The sequence below is a fragment of the Sprattus sprattus genome (genome assembly GCF_963457725.1).
Source record: "Sprattus sprattus genome assembly, chromosome: 8".
In the NCBI taxonomy this organism is placed as follows: domain Eukaryota; kingdom Metazoa; phylum Chordata; class Actinopteri; order Clupeiformes; family Clupeidae; genus Sprattus; species Sprattus sprattus.
Window position 1 is genome coordinate 2152345 of NC_137927.1, and position 19437 is coordinate 2171781.

The 19437-nt window shown below is 41.6% G+C and overlaps 1 protein-coding gene and 1 long non-coding RNA gene across 4 annotated transcripts in view; both read right to left on the reverse strand.

Annotated features, from left to right (window-relative positions):
- Nucleotides 1-7631, reverse strand: part of vps13c (vacuolar protein sorting 13 homolog C) — a 271108-nt gene extending 263477 nt beyond the window's left edge. For all 3 annotated transcript variants that reach the window (XM_080843884.1, XM_080843883.1, XM_080843882.1), the window contains exon 1: nucleotides 7498-7631. In XM_080843884.1, the coding sequence (XP_080700010.1) occupies nucleotides 7498-7597 (100 nt within the window). In that variant the 5' untranslated portion in view covers nucleotides 7598-7631. The remainder of the gene's footprint in view (nucleotides 1-7497) is intronic.
- A 6111-nt stretch (nucleotides 7632-13742) lies between these two features.
- LOC308369600 lies at nucleotides 13743-16396 on the reverse strand. The gene is made up of 3 exons (XR_013968761.1): nucleotides 16310-16396; nucleotides 14448-14572; nucleotides 13743-14217 (listed from the first exon to the last, which is right to left on the reverse strand). It is a non-coding gene; the product is annotated as an uncharacterized lncRNA (long non-coding RNA).
- Nucleotides 16397-19437: the final 3041 nt, after the last annotated feature.

Here is a 19437-nt window from a genome sequence, read left to right on the forward strand (position 1 = left end):
TTCGGTGTTTTGCAGTCTCTGCATATCTCTCTGAATTTCGCCTACCGCGTTTCCGTGCGCCCCATCCACATGCACATTGTCAGGGGCGGAGTGGGACATAAAAATCCACCGGGACAATTTTGTCTGCACCGGCCCACCACCAGCTCACAACGAGCCCATCTGGCCCAAGTTACGTTCACTGTACAGTCGTGGCCAAAAGTTTTGAGAATGACACAAATATGCATTTTCACAAAGTTTGCTGCTTCAGTGTCTTTAGATATTTTTGTCAGATGTTACTATGGAAGGCTGAAGTATAATTAAAAATATTTAATAAGTGTCACTGGCTTTTATTGGCAATTACATGAAGTTATTGCAAAAAGTCAATATGTGCAGTTTTGACCCTTCTTTTTCAAGACCTCTGCAATCCGCCCTGGCATGCTGTCAATTAACTTCTGGGCCACATCCTGACTGATGGTGGCCCATTCTTGCATAATCAATGCTTGGAGTTTGTCAGAAATAGTTTTTTTTGTTTGTCCACCCGCCTCTTGAGGATTGACCACAAGTTCCCAATGGGATTAAGGTCTGGGGAGTTTCCTGGCCAATGGACCCAAAATATCAATGTTTTGTTCCCCGAGCCACTTAGTTATCACTTTTGCCTTATGGCCATCATGCTGGGAAAGGCATTGTTCATCACCAAACTGTTCCTGGATGGTTGGGAGAAGTGGCTCTCAGAGGATGTTTTGGTCCAGTAAGCGCCAGGACCGTCTCCTAAATATGATTCAGCTGCGGGATCGGGTCACCTCCAGCACAGAGCTTGCTCAGGAATGGCAGCAGGCAGGTGTGAGTGCATCTGCGCGCCCAGTGAGGCGAAGACTTTTGGAGGATGGCCTGGTGTCAAGAAGGGCAGCAAAGAAGCCATTCTCTCCAGGAAAAACATCAGGGACAGACTCATATTCTGCAAAAGGTACAGGGATTGAACTGCTGAGGACTGGGGTAAAGTCATTTTCACTGATGAATCCCCTTTCCGATTGTTTGGGGCATCTGCAAATAAGCTTATCCGGAGAAGACAAGGTGAGAGCTATCATCAGCCCTGTGTCAAGCCAACAGTAAAGCATCCTTAGACCCTTCATGTGTGGGGTTGCTCCTCAGCCAAGGGAGTGGGCTCGCTCATAATTTTGCCTAAGAACACAGACATGAATAAAGAATGGTACCAAAACATCCTCCGAGAGCCACTTGATAATTAAGTGGCTCGGGGAACAAAACATTGATATTTTGGGTCCATTGGCCAGGAAACTCCCCAGACCTTTATCCCATTGAAAACTTGTGGTCAATCCTCAAGAGGCGGGTGGACAAACAAAAAAAACTATTTCTGACAAACTCCAAGCATTGATTATGCAAGAATGGGCCGCCATCAATCAGGATGTGGCCCGGAAGTTATTTGACAGCATGCCAGGGCGGATTGCAGAGGTCTTGAAAAAAAAGGGTCAAAACTGCACATATTGACTTTTTGCATTAACTTCATGTAATTGCCAAAAAAAAGCCAGTGACACTTATTAAATATATTTAATTATACTTCAGCCTTCCATAGTAACATCTGACAAAAATATCTAAAGACACTGAAGCAGCAAACTTTGTGAAAATGCATATTTGTGTCATTCTCAAAACTTTTGGCCACGACTGTACAAAGGCAGAGCGATACGCAGGTGCCATTTCCCATGAGGCTTTGCTTCGACCATTCTACATGAATTTTTGAACAATAAAAACTATTTAAATCGCTGGCCAATGTATATGTGTGGTCATGAAAGTTGTATAACGTCTGAATAAAAAGAATTAGATCAAGATAAGAGGTTAAACAAAAATCAGTAGGCTGGATTAATGAAAGTGAGAAATGAGATCACAAATAGCATAGGTGAGAAGTAGATCGACAACTAGTGTTACCTATTGGTTGGACTACCACCGCATTCAGTTGTCAGAGAACATAGCGATTATCACGGGAATAAATTTTGATTGACAATTATTTTGTCTCAATGGGCCCGCTCATGAACTTTCCACGGCTGCGTGCAGTCTTCAGGCTGCTTCTCGTGAGCTCATTGGCCTGCCGGGACGACCGGGATATTTCCCGGTCGTCCCGATGGCCAGTCCGCCTCTGGACATTGTCATCGTTTTCAGACCTAGCCTCTTCTGCTGGCTTGTCATCCAGATAGGGCTCGAATCGGTACGGCTCAATGGCCACAATCTCGTGTACTAACTGATCCGGATCATAGTCTTCCTCAATTTCTGAATCTTTGCTCGAATCTGTGACAGAAACTTGCTCGAAATCGCGGACTTCTTCACCCTCCATCACTAGTTCTCGAATTAAGTCTACCGACGCTGACGTCACGGGACCACCTGACAGATTTCAGTTAGGCCGGCAACTGTTTTACGATAAGAGTCGCAAAAACCACACTTGGAAACTCCGTACAAACTTCATTTTTCAATCTTCGGGTTTAAACATGACTTCAAAGTAATATGTTTTATGTACAGTTTTGATACTTATATGTCTTTTACCTTTTTTTTAAGGTGTCATACGCACTTTAATTGACCTCTTTAAACAGACCTCTACTATTTCTCTACAATCACATCCTCCAGCCTGTGCCAGTTCACCTACCCGCAGACTGCCTCGCCTCTGGCAAAATCTTAATGTGGTTTGCAAGAGACCACTTAGGCTATGTAAGCTAGCTAGCACTGCGACCACCAAGTCTGACCAGAGATCGGATAGCCTGCCAGATAGCTAGTGTAACAGTAATTGAATGTATTGAATGTATTCAACTTGGGTCCCAGTTGCAGTATGTAAATAAGTAAAAACCAAACCCAGTGCCTTGACAAGAGGGTTATTATTTTCAAAAACTAAAAATTAACAAAGAACACACATTTAGCAAACTGATTTAAATTGAAAATTAACTTGAACAGTTAACTCTGTTGAAATGCATATCTTGGTTGAGGTTGTAATTGATCTATCTTTCCGAAGCTTATGCAAGGTATTCAGAGCTGATCTGACTTTTCCCATTCTAGCTCTGAGCTCTGACATCCTCATCCGTTCGGCAAGATAAGTAGACGACGAAATGTTTTCAATTGCTTGTAAATGCAAACTTGTCCATCAAATGACCTTGGTGCAGCAGCATCCTAACAACTCCCTTGCAATTATTACCTAAGCAAAATCCTAGCAACCATGACCAAAATGACAACCCTAGCAACCAAAATGACTATCCTAGCAGCCAGCATAGAAATCACTTAATTTACCAAAGCAACCACCATGACAACCCTGGCAATGACATCAGTTACCCTAGCAAACCACCACTACAATGACAACTTCGCAAACATCATAGCAACTAACATGAATATCCTTGCAACGCCCTAAAAACAACCTCAATCACCCTTGCAACTCACATGCTCAGACACAAAGGGCCGGGCGGCTCCAGAAATATTACATACCGCAGTAGGCTATTTCCCCAACAGACCCCTGATGGCAATGGCGGAGAGGCCATTCTCCATATTAAAAGTAATTGTAGTAGCACAATTTTTTTCAAGCCGTTATTTTAAGGTAAAATTGTTACATATGGTCCTGATCCCTTACCTTTTGTTTAGAATTTTTAACTTTTGCTTTGCATGCACTGGTAATTCCATTGGGAAATGCAAATGTAGTTACCCTATTAGGATATCACAATGGCTATGTACGTATATGGGATAAATTGTATTTGTTTTTGTTCCATATCTTAAAAAGGATTAAGTTCAGAAAACATAAGGTATAACTTAAATAAGTATCCTTAAAAACGCCCCTTTTTGGCATGCACTGTTATAATAGTGAGTCGTCATCTGAGAACGGTACAGTGCATTGCTTTGCATGTATTGTAACAAGCCAAGGAATAACAGGACAGAGCATTACTTTGTCCTGTTTTAATTTTGAACAACTTGTGACACTCTAATGTTGAACTACTACAGCCACTCGCATAAGAAAATGAGAGTTTGTTGATGTTAGCTTCTAAAACAGGGAATATGACTTGTTGGAAGTACAGAAGTATTACAACTTTTAAAAGATGTAAATGATATGTGGATAGTTTCCTTTATCTCCCTCTGGAACGAAATACTGTTTTCCCTTTTGGCTAATGGGGTGTACAATAAGTTCGTATAGATGGACACCTTGGACGTAGTCCCAGTAGAAAAGTTAAATCGCCGTTCCATATCAATGCTCTTGAATGGTTACCATTGACAACCAACGTAACGTTTATTTTTTGACAGCTAGGATAATTCGAACAAAGATGGCGGCGTGTTGGGAGAAGTTAGTGGGAAATGTTTTATGTGAATTAAGCTATCTACACGACTTTTTATGTGTCTAAATTGACTCGGTTAGTTGTTTATGTGCTACACGAATGTTGCAGAATATTGTAAGTCTTAACTGAAAGTCTCGAATATTATTTGTAGGCAGCTGCTAACGCGTAGACCAAAAACCCATTGAAACACATTTAGCTCACACGGCTAACTCGCCTGCTCCTCAACGACTTGCTGTCGATTGTGAGCCTTCGACCAAAATTACCAAACTTGACCTCCCTGTTGCTCTGTCCAACTTCACCATCAACGGAACCGTGGAACTTTGAATAGTAAAACCTTATGAACAACACCTGTGTCCGTTTACAGAGGAGAGCTCATGAGTGTCACTTTGCAGCAATGCCTGGGGAAACTAAAGGTCATATGATAATTCAATTCAATTCAATTTTATTTGTATAGCGCCATAACAATACAATTGCCTCTAGGCGCTTAACAGAGCCCAGAGCCTGAACCCCCTTAGTGCATGCACAACGGCAACAGGGGCAAGGAAAAACTCCCTGTTGGGCAGGAAGAAACCTTAAGCAGAACCACGGCACATAAGGGGGGACCCATCTGCTTGAGGTCGGCCGGGTGGAGACAGGAAGGTGGGACGGGGGGAAGGGGGGAAGGGGAAGGGTTGTGTGGCAGAAGGGGAAAGGAAGCAACAGGGATTATACACAGCCAGCATTTGGTCACTGGACATATGTATACATACATCTGGTGGTGAATACATGATACAGGCAAGACCAGATTACTGTGCCAATAGGCACAGACCAGTTCCACGCACTACTTTCTCACTACTTTCTCTAACGGGAGCACTAGGCTTCAAATCAAGAATTCATCAGGTTATTATGCATATTAAGTTTCCTAAAGATAAAGGAAATTCTAAATAATAATAATAATATTAATAACATTTTTGGATGTTGTAAACAGGAGATAATGGACTTTGCGGAGCAACTCCACTCCACTTCGCGTCGTGGAGTTCTTTGCCCCGCAGCGTCCATTATCTTTGTAGAACTGTACAGCTCGTCGGCCGTTATCCCTTACATAGCAACTGGTAGACACAAGTCAGAAAGGTAAGATCAATAAAAATGTAATTTGCTGACAGTCCCTTACACAGACGCGACGGAAGATAGAGGGCCTTGTGGAGGTCTCATGAAGCTCTTTTATTATAAATAGGCTATCTATAGCGATAGGGCAAATATTTTTTTTTCCCCTTTACACATCATATTGGAGTGGAGCATATACATGTATAAAAAGGCCTTTATATCTATACATTTATGGAGTGGAGTATACATTGGGCCTGATTTATAAAACGTTGCGTAGAAACCATCCTACATTTTGTCTAAGACATTTCCTGAAATGAGCGTAAGTGAGATCCACAGAAAACAGACGTACACACAAAAAACACGTGTACGCCAATCCTTCGGTTATAAATCACAAATGCTCGTGAAATTGTGCGCAACTGAATCTCCGCCTTCAAAACGCCCCTATTTAATCTAATCATCATATTATCAATGCACAAACAGAGCGCATCCTCAATGCACAAACTCTCTGTGACAGTGGCAAGCAAGAAAGAAACATGTAAACAGAATAATTAAAGTAAGGTTGACGTCGACGTTCTGCTGATGGAACAGCAGATGCGGGCCAAAACATCGTTAGAAAGCCTGTCTGGTGGCGTAATGGCAAAAGCAAAAGTGTCTCCGAAGCACCAGCACCTGCGGCACGAGCGGTGACAGAAGCCGCATCTGCGGCAGCAGCACCAAGGCTTTGATGCGCTCCACTACCAACCTGTGCTGTATTGAAGTGGGCTTCCTAGGCTTTCTGAGTGTGCGAAATCTGGATGAGAATACATTGGGAACCCTGTTTTACGCAGGAAATCCTCTTTCACATTTTGCTGGGCACTGTATGGAAATCTATCTGGGATAGTATACTGCGAAGAACATCGGGCAAAATTCTGCTTAATGATGACGGGGATTGCTCGACTGGTCTCCAATTTCTCATCGGAACGTTCCTGTAGCCAGGAATCCAAGAACGGACAATACCTGAACGTGTATGGCCTGGTTGCCTCTGGTGCGCCTCTCTAGACGAGACGCCATTTGGGCACAACGCTCTCGGCAAGCGGTACCTGCTTATCAGACATACATCAACCTGTGTCAAAAGTCTGCGCGACCACAAAAAAACCCTCTAACAACACCAATGCAGCCATATCTCCTACTGAAAACTAAGCCACTATTAGTCTTTTTATAGGTTATAAGTTCGAGCGAAATGTTTTACACTTGTGAAATTATCGGAATACCTATAAGATGTGAATCTCATTCATGTGTAAATTATTCTAATAGTTTATTTGATTTTATTGAGCGAAATATTAATTTGGCCTTTCACCATTAGCCCAAATGGTGACGGTGGTGCTGAGGATGATGATGATGAAACTGCGTGTCGGCAGTCGGCGCTCGGAGAGTCCTGAATTCCTGCAGTCCTCCAGTATTGCCGCAGGGAAATGTACTTACACGAACTGAAACCAGACGTAGAGATACGTCCTTTTCTACGCCTAAGACGGTTTTTATAAATCTGTACTTACACGTGGATTTGATCGCACGCACAGTCTAAGATCAGTTCTGTGCGTAAGTACGTTTTATAAATGAGGCCCATTCTCTCCTTCGTGAAATTAAGTCGGAGTGCTTTGGCGTGTGCAAATGTAAAAACCCCGTGACGTGACGTAGTTTCGGTAATTTGTAAGGTGCCCCACCCCTGCCAAATTAAATAACCTCGTCTCAGGTTGTATTTCCTTGGTGGCCTGTCAGTTTCGTTGCACATGCAAACTAGAGATAAGACTTTTCGGTTAAGTTCCTCGTGGATGAAGGTAAACTTGAGCAATTAATGCAATTGAGGAAACTGCGTGTATTCTTTCTGTTAGCTCAAATAAAATGATATTTCTACGCAGTTTAAATAATAATGTAAGGATTAATATCTCAAATCTGTCCTGATGCCTAACTAACGTCTTAGACAAGAGTAAACTTCTAAGTCGTAGCCTACCATTCTTAATGTGACACAAACGTATTTAAGAACATGATTAAACCCATAGTTTATATACACTCTAGTTTAAATTGACTTTGCAGCGCTGCGTAACGTTAGCTATTAACTTACGATAAGCACGTATTACTGTTTTAGCCTTACCTCCCCAAATGCCGATCTTCAGGTGAGACTTGTCAAGGTTTTCCACATAATTACCAATAAACTTGTTCAGGAGATCACTTACCAGTGACTCAAAAACCATGCTGTCGCAAAGTTAGTACATGTCAATACATAAACAGAAATACATCACACGCAATTCAGACACTTCCAAGCGTTCGGTTCTGAGACATGGGATCTCTTCCGTCATCACGAAGAAGACGATTGCAATCCTTAAGGAAGTGCACCGCCATCTACTGCGCCGGAGTAAAAAGGACGATAGACGGTGCTGCTTTTAAAGTCCCATAAACATTTACAGGTGCAACAAAATTGACGCGGTGGAAAAGTTAGGGTTTTGTTTTTCGTTATTTAACTCAAAAAGTGACACCTTCATATCAACAATGTACCTTTCCCTGTCTGACTGAAAATAACATGTTGATTTTATCTCATTAACATGTTATCTCTAGTTGATGTAATATCACATAAGCCTCATTGATATCTACTCAAATATTATCTTGTTTCAAATTAGCAAAGCCAGACAGGGCTAGGTGCATGTTGCTATTGCTTTTTGACAATGATAGTATAATGACAGTATAACTATCTGGTAAGCTAAGTATTAACATTCATAAGATAAGAGTTGCTCAATTCTTGGAGAAGTGTATCCAGGGTTGAGGAAGGTTCTTCAAAATGTTGCCTAATTATCTTACAAATCACTTGTCTGTTTAAAATTGACATAAGATGGAATCCATACTGTTCAATCATAATATGAGCTTTTCCACAACCCTGACTTTTTTGTACAATGAGTGTCCAAGATATTAGGTGTCTTTCTTACTTATTAGGAATACTTTGTGTTCGAAAGTATCACAGCTGTAAACAACCTACCACTACCAGCATGTAGCTGCAATATTTTCATGGCAGATAATTTAAATGCCAGATGTAGGCTACCTAATTCACTGCACACTCAGTGTATATGTGTGTGTGTGTGTGATATATACTGTATATATATACAGTCCCACCCACAATTATTGGCACCCCTAGTGAATATGAGCAAACAGGCTATGAAAAAATATGTCTTTGCTGTTTATCCTCTTGGTCTTCCACTCAAAATATTCATAAAAATCTTACCTTTTCGTTGAGGTAAAATAATTGAAAGAATTTTATTTTTTTTTACATTAAATAAACATTATTCTCCAAAACATGTGTGCCACAGTTGTTGGCACCCCTAAATTAAATGTTTTGTGCAGCCTACCTTTGCCAAGATAACAGCTCTGAGTCTTCTCTTATAATGCATGATAAGGTTGTTGAACCCATGGCACGGGATCTAACACCATTCCTACATACAGTATCTCTCCAGATCCTTCAGATTCTGAGGTCAACGCTTGTAGACTCGGCTTCAGCTCATCCCACAGATTTTCTATGGGGTTTAGGTCGGGGGACTGTGATGGCCATGGTAAAACCTTTATTCTGCGGTCGGTGAACCATTTTTGTGTCGATTTTGAGATATGCTTTGGAACATTGTCCTGCTGGAAGGTCCAACCACGGCCCATTTTAAGCTTACTGGAGGGGGCTGTTAGGTTTTCATTTAATATCTGCTGGTATTTGATGGAGTGCATGATACCATGTATCCTAACAAGATGTCCAGGGCCTTTGGAAGAAAATCAGCCCCACAACATCAAAGATCCGCCACCATACTTCACAGTGGGTATAGGGTGCTTTTCTGTATGGCTATCTTTCTGTCTACGCCAAACCCACCTGTAACTGTTTAGATTTAGTTTTGTTTATTTTTGTTTACGTTTTGTTTGTGGTGATTATTTTCGTTTTGATAAGTTTGTTTTACCTTTTGTCTGTCTCATGATTGGGTTTAGTTTCGTAGGAAGTGAGGTCATGGGGGTCAGGGGTCACACACACACACCTTTTTTATGGTAGCATACATTGTACCTGACTAGACCTGAGACGCCGGCTCGCGGTCATGGTAGTATACCGCTGAGCCCAAGCTGATGAGTGATTGCGTTTACCTTGCCTCATTTCCCCTCTCAATCGTTATGCAGCCAACGAGGTATGTTTGTCTTTATGACGCTTTATTTCTTTGATTTATTTGTGTTTGATTGTTTGGTTTGATTGTCTGTTGATTGTGTTTTTACTGCTTTTAACCAGTTCGACGTTGGATTACAACTGAATTAAAGAGAAAAATAAATCCATCAGTAACTGAAGAACTTTGGCCTTGCGTCTTTCCTGGAGGGGAGTGATACCACCTTTGTTGTTTGTTGCCAAAAAGCTTTATTTTGGGCACATCTGACCATTTAACTCGGTCCCATTGAAAGTGTGACTTATATTTGGCAAACTGTAGGCACTTTAGTTTGTTGTTGATTGACAGCAGAGGCTTTATTCTGGCAACCCTCCAAAACAACCTGTGGTGATGTAGGTGGCGGCTGATGGTAGTTTTGGAGACTTTCTGACCCCAAGACTCAACTAATGTCTGCAATTCTCCAGCTGTGATCCTTGGAGAATATTTTGCCAGTCAAATCATCCTCCTCACGGTGCGTGGGGAACTATGTACACACACGTCGTCTTTCAGGCTGATTCTTAACATCTCCTGACGCTTTAAACTTCTTCTGGAAATGGGTATTTTCAACTGTTTAGAGATTTTCTTGTGTCCATTTCTTGATTTGTGCAGCTCAACAACTTTTCATCGCACATCGTCACTGTCTTCTTGGGTATTTCCCATTGTGATGAATGACTAATGGCATTTGGCCTGTGTCACCTCATATTTGTACGCCAGCAAGCTGGCTTGGGACAGTGCAACCATCTCATCACGCTGCTCTACACTCTTGCTCACTTTGCCAAGATGGGCTACACATCTGTCCTCCCAACAACGAGCAAGACGTCACTGCCTCAAGCCTGGCACGTTCCATCGTGGGCCCTGGGTGTCAGTCCAAGAACGGTGAGCTCTGTGAGTGTCTCAAAGCTAAAACCACTAGTGACCAACGCACCTCCGCCAAAGAGGCAACACTCGTCTGAAGGGGTGATCTCAAACCTGTACCGTCCTGTGCCACTCCCGCTTCCATCAAATGCTTTTGCAGAGAGCCTACACCGAAACTTGAGTCGAATAGAAAGCAAGAGTCAGATGTTCAACCTGCTGGAGGCGAACCGAAAGCAGCCTGCTGCTCTTGTCTCTACCGACTTTGGAGACCTTCCAAAGGGATCAGTGCTCACCTACCAATCAATGTTTTTTGAACAGCCTATTTTCTGATATTCTAGTTCCTTGTCCATGCTTACAGTATACAGGCAGGCCATTTTACTGTATTCCTCCATACCAACTACTATGTACAAAGTTACCTTTACAAACCTAGACCATTGTGCCAATCAATGTTTTTTTTTTATGTTTTCTGATGTTCCAAACCCATGTTCCCTCTAATTTTTTTCAGCACTGAGCAAATATTTTTTATTCTGAGCACACATTTCAGCACTGTGAGCAATTCGTAAACCACGCAACCTTACGAAAATGACCACGAGCCTGCGTTAGCCATAGGTTTCCAAAGAGATGAGAGCAAATGCATCAATATGTCTACAAGGTTGATATTTATTCAATATCCTTTATAATGGCTGGACTTTGGAACATTTTAATGATGGTGTTTTACCAGTCAGTCTAGTTGAACTTAAAGGATCTTTGTTTGAAAATAAATAAGGTTTAGGGAGGTTATGACTGGTTCACTGGTTATGAACAGCCCCGCCGACAGGGGGGGACAAACGGGTACGTTGTCCCGGGCCCTGGACTGGCCCTGGAATGGGGGTGGGGGGGGCCATAACTGGACCCCCATGAAGTTGGGATTAATTATTGTATGTACACTTCAAAATGTGTTGATTTGTCCATGAGAAGTCGTCAAATCGCACCAGAGTAAGCTACGGTGTTCCACAAGGCTCTGTCCTTGGACCACTGCTCTTTTCCCTTTATATGCTACCCTTAGGTGCTGTCATAAGGAAACATGGCATTAACTTCCATTGCTATGCTGATGACACCCAACTCTACCTATCCATGAAACCTGATGAAATCTTACATCTTCCCAAGATAGAAGCTTGCCTCCATGATGTTAAATCTTGGATGGATAACAACTTCCTGCTCCTCAACTCTGATAAAACTGAGGTTATGCTTGTAGGCCCCGATCAACTGAGAACCTCACTATCTACCCTTCTACCCACACTCAATGGCTTCCCAACACCCAACACTAACATCAAAAACCTTGGTGTAACTATCAACCAAGACCTCCTACTTGACTCACACATAAAACAGATCTCAAAGACATAATTTTTTCATTTACGTAATATTGCCAAAATTAGAAAGGTCCTATCCCTCCAAGATGCAAAAAAACTAATCCACGCATTTATTACTTCCCGCCTCGATTATTGTAATGCTCTCCTGTCCGGATGCAGCATCAACACAATAAAGAGCCTCCAACTTATACAGAACGCTGCTGCTCGTACAATCACCAGAACTAAAAAATATGAACACATCTCACCGGTACTCGCTTCCTTGCATTGGCTCCCCGTCAAAAGTAGAATCGACTTTAAAGTACTCCTGCTATCATATAAAGCCCTAAACGACCTGGCTCCAAGCTACCTCAAGGAATTAGTCGTCCCCTATTGCCCTCCAAGGCTGCTCCGTTCCCAGAGTGCAGGCCTCCTGGTAATCCCAAGAATATCAAAAACCACAATAGGAGGCAGAGCCTTTAGCTACCGAGCCCCTCTCCTCTGGAACAATCTCCCTGCCTCCATCAGAGATGCAGACACCGTGCCTATATTCAAATCAAGACTTAAGACATTCCTTTTTAGTGCATCCTATAGCCAAAAGTAATCGCGCCAACAAACCAATCACCTGCTGTACCAGCCACCCAGACATATCCGAACACAATTAATGTTGGAATAAAAATCAAAATTAAAATATTACTTGTAATTAAGTACCGCAACATCAAATGTGTTTCCTGTTTGCCGAGTGGATGCATGTACGGCCCCGGCAAACAGAACACAACAGAAAACAATATGCCCAATGCCAGCAAAACTAAACATATCTAAGTACCGCAACATGCAACAGGCAAACCGACACACAGGTGACATGTCCCTGGTTGGTGAAATGTTTCATCTGTGTGTTTGTTTGTGCTGATTCCTGACTGCAAACAGAACACAACAGAAAACAAAATGCTCAATGCCAGCAAAACTATACTTATCTAAGTACCGCAACTTGCAACAGGCAAACCGACACTCAGGTGACATGTCCCTGGTTGGTGAAATGTTTCATCTGTGTGTTTGTTTGTGCTGATTGCTGACTGACAGACCTGCAGATTGATTCGTCATTCCCTGTTTGTTAGATGGATCAGGAGGAGCTGTCATGAGCGAAAAGTTCCGGGCTAGCCAGAAGTTCCGGGTGACGCAACAGAGACGTTCCTATCAGCTGTTTTGTTTTTCACGTGAATGATATAGAATCTTTATGTCACACGAAGTTCCGGATGACGCTACACACGTTCCGATCAACTGTTTATCAAATCGTCTTTGGTTCGTTGCTATGATGGTTGCTATGACCTCGCGGTTGACATACGCAGGCACACACAAGCGGACAGCTACAGAGACCGCGACTGCATTCAATTTCAATTACATTTCTTTATTATATTATAATCTTCATTATCCTAATTGCCTATTTCGGCAGACAATGCGTATTGCCCAGACTTTTACGAAGTCATAGAACTAAACACACAAGTGACGTGTTGTTACATCGGGTTAAACGCCTGTTGCTCATGTCACGAAGTGATTGCTCTAACTGTACGTAACACTATGCGTTACATACAAAACCATGTAGCACATCAAGCAATAGCCTAGACTAGCCCTGAACATCTCTTCGTATGCATCATGTTATTGAAATGAGTTCCTGAAGATGAAAATTGTGTTTGTTTGTTAAACAAGAAGCAGAACACTGAAGCATGTTGACGTTTCTTTATTTCACAAATTGTTGCGAAAAAAAGAGCATTCTTACTCACAATTTCTGTTCATCTTGGGTTGAGTTTCACATTGATTTAAAGGGTTGGTTGCTTGCTTTTAAAGGCAATGTTCATATAGCACAGTAGCTGAGCCCATGAATGCACCTTAACAGTACAGTCCCAAACCAAGTGCAGTAATTATAATAGTATGCAGATGTTCATTTAAACACATGATAAGCAATAAGCATGATAACCAATATCTGAACGAATTTTAACTAAAGTTCAATAGACAATGTTGCAGAACTATGCCAGTGTACAGGATTTATTTTTCATTTCAATGTCAGGCATTTAGTATCTGGTGATTAAAGGAAGAAAGGTGCCAGTCTTCAGGTGGAGGGTCTTGCAGGCTGTGGTCAGTCAAAATTAATTGAGACTTAATGTGTTTAATTCTGTAGGCCTGTGGAAATATACAAGACAAACTGCAAAGCATATACTGGCTTTAAAAACCTGCTAACTTACACTCTTCAAAGCAAGACCTGTTTAGTTGAAAGGTACATGTTATGGGTGGGGTGTTAGTGAGAGAAGACAAGACAACGTTAATGAAAAAGCAAAGTTGCCACGGTCAGGAGAGCCAAGACCAACGAGACAGGGCAGTAGCACCACGCCATTGATACAGCACGTTAGTAACACAACTATGTGCTGTCCAGTCACGTCACCACAACGTGTATGCGTCTGTGGTAAGGGCATGGAACACTGCTTTGTCCTGTGAAGACAAAAAAAAAACAGTGCAAACTTCTACAAAACAATAACAGATACTGGTAGGTTGTCAGACTAGAGAGAAAATAGAAACTACTTACAGTGAAACGTTGTTTGTGATCTGAAACAATTGCTGCAATGCACATATTTACAATGTAAAAGAAAGAAAAAGAAATCTGATGACAACATGATTGGAAAAAAGTAAAAATAAAAATGTATTTTTTGAGTTTTACTTACATCATCGGTCAGCCAGTTGAAATCTGGGCCTGCCAGAAAGTCGCGAAACATGGCAGGACAACTTCCAATACTGAACATGACCACGTCTTTGTTGGTTCAGCATTGTGGATCTGTTGCGTCAGTACCTGATGGATTTGGAAGCATGCGTACAGAAGTTAGCACACATAATGGCCACCCCAAACTACTACTTAATGGAAAAGATGGTTCACATGATACACTTAAGACCATTTCACTTTTTAAGAGGCTGCAGTGTGTAGTGCTATTGAATTGTATTGTCAAGTCTTTTATTGTCAGATGCACAGAACAACAGAGTCGGTCTGGGCACTGAAATTCTTAGGACAGGACACCGTACCACACTACCATAACAAGACATAACATAACATATAAGTACTCCACATAATGTAACATAACTTAACAATAAGTACTAAACATAAGATATACCTATGAAAGACAAATATTGCCTTGTACTGACGAGTGTTTCTATTATTTTGACCAACCCATACCAATTAGTGGGGCTGGGCTTAAATAACGTTTGTGTCTAATCATCCCCCAAGATGTCCATACAGTTGAACGGCCACCTCTCTTAAGCAATGGGGTAAAGTTTTCCATTGTATTATCCACAAACATATTTAATATTGCAATGTAGCAAAGACTCAAAGCTAGTACTTAGGTAACATCATAAAGGGAGCTCGTACAACATAGACAATGAATTGGAGGTAAAGCAAAGTGTGAGGAGGGGGTGGGCAATGTAAAGTCTTAACTAGGGCTAGACACAGCAATGCTAAATTGCAGATTGTTTTGTACACGGATGAAAGAGAGATCTGTAAAACACTAGGATCCTTTGCATCAGAAAACAAATTGTTAACATTATACTACACCCTAAATCCAAAATACAGGTCTAAACTGGTTGTTATTAGGCTACTTGCCATGGCTAGATCAGCAGACCTCCGTCAATCTGTCGTAGATGTAATATTGAATAGAATAAAGGGAGAAGTGGATGCATTGTACAGTGGTGGTAAAATGCAAACTATTAACCGAGGAAAAACAATGTATTGTGCTATGGAGGAAATACAGTCACACTTCAATGAGGATGCATATACTAAAAGGACATTGGTGAAACATGTCAGACAGTGTGAACAAATTATGAATAGAAACATTATGCATGCAATTCTGGAGGGCATTGAAAAATCAAATGCGTGTGAATCATCTTGTTCAGTCTAGGCAGACAGGTCTTGACTCAGTGAATTCTGCTATTTCTGGTTTCCCTTATTCCCCTCTAGAGGTAAGAGATCGGCCATACCCAATTTCTGTTGGTACATTAACTTCAAGTGTTGGTAATCTAAAACAGTCATCTGGGCAGATGCTTGTCCTGTTGAGGATATTGCCATTTGTTTTGGAGAGTTTGGAAGTCAATGCATATGTGAAATTGATCATTGAGATAATAGAGAGTGTGCAGATAGTGTTTGCACCTGCTCTTACCATAGCAACTGTGTCTAGGTTGAAGTTACTAATTGAAAATCTGTTGAAGCCTTTTGTAGAGATGAAAAGGTTGCTTGAAAAGATGCTTGAAATAAGAAATTCTGACTTTGACAAAGCATTTTTGTACTTGTCAGTGGTGATCAACTAGCCTCATAATTATAGCAATTCTAGTTTCAAGTTCTAGGTTGCTCAGAACCACTGTCAAAACAAATATTGACCTTTACGTTTGAATCAAAATAATGCAAAGTTGAATTGCCAGTTGAAAAATGCATCCTCGTGGTGCAAGACCAATTTGTCCGCTCAATTGCCAGTTACGATGATACTGTGTTACATTATTACATTTCAGAGAGACTTCATTCGGTTGTTGAAAAAGTTTTACTTACATCATCGGTCATCCAGATGAACTCAGTTGACCGTTTAAGTCTCGGAATGTGGCTTGGCAAATTCCGATGTTGACCATGACCATGTCCTTGTCACCTTGCAAAATGTGCATCTGTTCCATAAATAGGCCTACCTGATGGATTGGTAAACATGTGGACAGAAGTTAACACACAATTAAATCCAGCGTTTACGTGAATGAACCGTGTTAAATGCAAATTGTATCTGTAATTGCAAAGCAAGTCAATCAACTTACCTTGACCGGAGGTCTTGTGGGTTGCTGTTAAAGTTGACACTTCGACAGAGATGATTTTTTCAAAGTCCAGGATTCATGAAAATAAAGTGGTGGGCTCCTTCCTCTGACACATGGTATGAGGACCGTGAGACACAAACTCCTGCACTGCATCCCTCTTCATCGGAGTTCATTAACTAGTAACACCATACTCATAGCTAACATAATTGACCATGTCTAATTAGTCGTGTGAGCAACACAACAGGTTAATAAAATGTGTTAATGACAATGACCAAGTGAACAGCATGCATTAATTTAAGATAACCAATTACCTTATTTCCCCAAAAACATCAAGTGTGTGTCTGTGAGATTGCTAGCTTGAGCTAACCAAAACACCATATAGCTAGCCTGAGCTAACCAAACACTGTATAGCAAGCTAGGTCAATTAGCTCGCGTAAAATAAATTAACCAATTACGTTATTCTCAAACAAAAAAACATCGATTACGTGTGTTTGAGATGTCTTATATCCTTAATCAGTCATTCAAGTTATTTACGTTTTCGTGTATGTACCGCTGGTGAGATTACAGCTAGGTCAAGATACTGTAGTCTAACCAATTACCTAATACATAACGTTTAAGAACAACTGCGATAGCTTTGTGTTCACAGCCAAACTAGTCTTTAACAGTGAAGTCCGCGATCCAAATTAAGTTTGAGACGTCCAAAGCGAGCTTTAAATGAACAGAATCGGTGATATTAAGTTATTTGATCGTATTTATCGCCGTAATTCCCTAGTCATGTTCGGTGTCATATTAAAATTCTTTATCACGTCTGTTGCGTCATCCGGAACTTCTCGCTAGCCGGATAAACAGCTGATCGGTCTCTGTTGCGTCACCCGGAACTTCTGGCTAGCCCGGAACTTTTCGCTCATGACAGCGCCTCCTGGGCCTGATGACTCCCCTCCTCAGCCCGCCCCGAAACGCCCCTGCAGACCGGCTCCAGAGCAACACCAGCATCGCCCACGCCGCCCTTCTCCCCATCCTGGGCCCTCAACACAGTTATCATCCCCTCGACCACTTCTCCCGCTGGATGTGACAACCACCACTCTGGTCATCGGCAGCTCAATGGTCCGAGATGTCCACATCCCCCCTTCAACAAGCGGCCCCTGCAAGGTCCACTGCCTCCCCGGAGCCAGGGTCCGTGACATTCAGCGTATACTCCCCAGCATCCTCGCTGGTTACACCAAGCATGTCCCAATCGCTGATGGAAATGGAAATATTGCTCCTCACCCCCACCACTCCTCATCTACGCATATGGACAGCTGAACTCTACCCACCCACTTTCTTCCTTTTCTTTCCCTACTAATCAAGACCATCTCCCCATGGCACACTGATGTAGTCTCTCCACCTGGTCTACCTGGAGAAACCCTCGGCCAATTGCACCCACCGCCACTGCACTGCCGTACACTTACTCTAACAGTTACCCTATTAGTACAGTAAACCGGCCTTGCCTGTATCATGTATTTTACCACCGGATGTCTGTGTATATACTATGTCCCGCGACCAAATGCTGGCTGTGTACAACCCCTGTTGCCCCCGGCCGACCTCAAGCAGATGGGTCCCCCCTTATGTGCCGTGGTTCTGCTTAAGGTTTCTTCCTGCCTAACAGGGAGTTTTTTCTTGCCCCTGTTGCCATTGAGCATGCACTAAGGGGGTCTAGGCTCTTGGCTCTGTTAAGCGCCTAGAGGCAGTTGTATTGTTATAGCGCTATACAAATAAAATTGAATTGAATTGAATTGAATTGAATTTCGAGAAGAAAAGTGCTTTATTTGCATTCAATTAATGACTCCTAGATTGTTTGCCTTCATTGCCCTTGAAAAAACGGCCAATAACCCCCTATCACCCCTATGCCAAAATGGTTTGGTCTTTGGAGAAGAAAAAAGACGACATCATTCCATTAGTGGTCAGTGCGCGAGCCAATTACGGTAGTCGATTCAACACAAGTCATTAGCCCTGAAAAAGAAAGAAAGGCGAAAAAGAGAGGAAGAAGCCGAAAGCCTGAGGGGATCTCTTTATAAATATTTCAGGAAAGACTCAGGTGATGCTGCAGGTACCAGGAAAGGCAGCTGTGCAGCAGAGCCACACTGTAAAAAAAAAAAAATCTGTAAAAAAACAGTAAATTACTGGCAGCTACGGCTGCCAAACAAAAAACGTAAAATTAAAGTAAAACATCCTAATTCAAATAAAGTGCAAAAACCCTATATTTACAGATATTTCCATTAAAGGATTTGCAGAGAAACACTGTTATTTTATAGATTTTTCCTCAATTAATACAATCAAACACCATTATTAAAGTGACAGCCCTAACAGTTTAGCAGAGAAAAACTGTTATTTTACAGATTCTTCCTAATTTATTACGAGCAAACACCTTTTATTAAGTTAGGGTACTAAAAGTATAACTACTGTTATTATACAATGTTTTCCTCGATATTTAAGATTAAAAACCTTAATTAAAGTGGCAGCCCTAACAGTTCAGCAGAGAAAAACTGTTATTTTACAGATTTTTTTATCTATTATTAATATCGAACACTTTCAATAAAGTGACAGTACTACAAGTTCAGCAAAAAATGCTGTTATTTTACAGATTCTTCTTAATTTATTACGAGCAAACACCATTCATTAAGTCAGGCTTCTTTAATTAAGATTAAACACCTTCAATAAAGTGGCAGCCCTAACAGTTTTGCAGAGAAACACTGGTATTTTACAGATTTTTCCTCATTTATTACAATGAAACACCTTCAATTAAGTGACGGTAATTCACATTTAGCAGAGAAACTGTCATTTTACAGATTGTTCCTACATTTTTGAAAGTCTGCCGGCACCGAACTGGCTGACTCGGAAGGC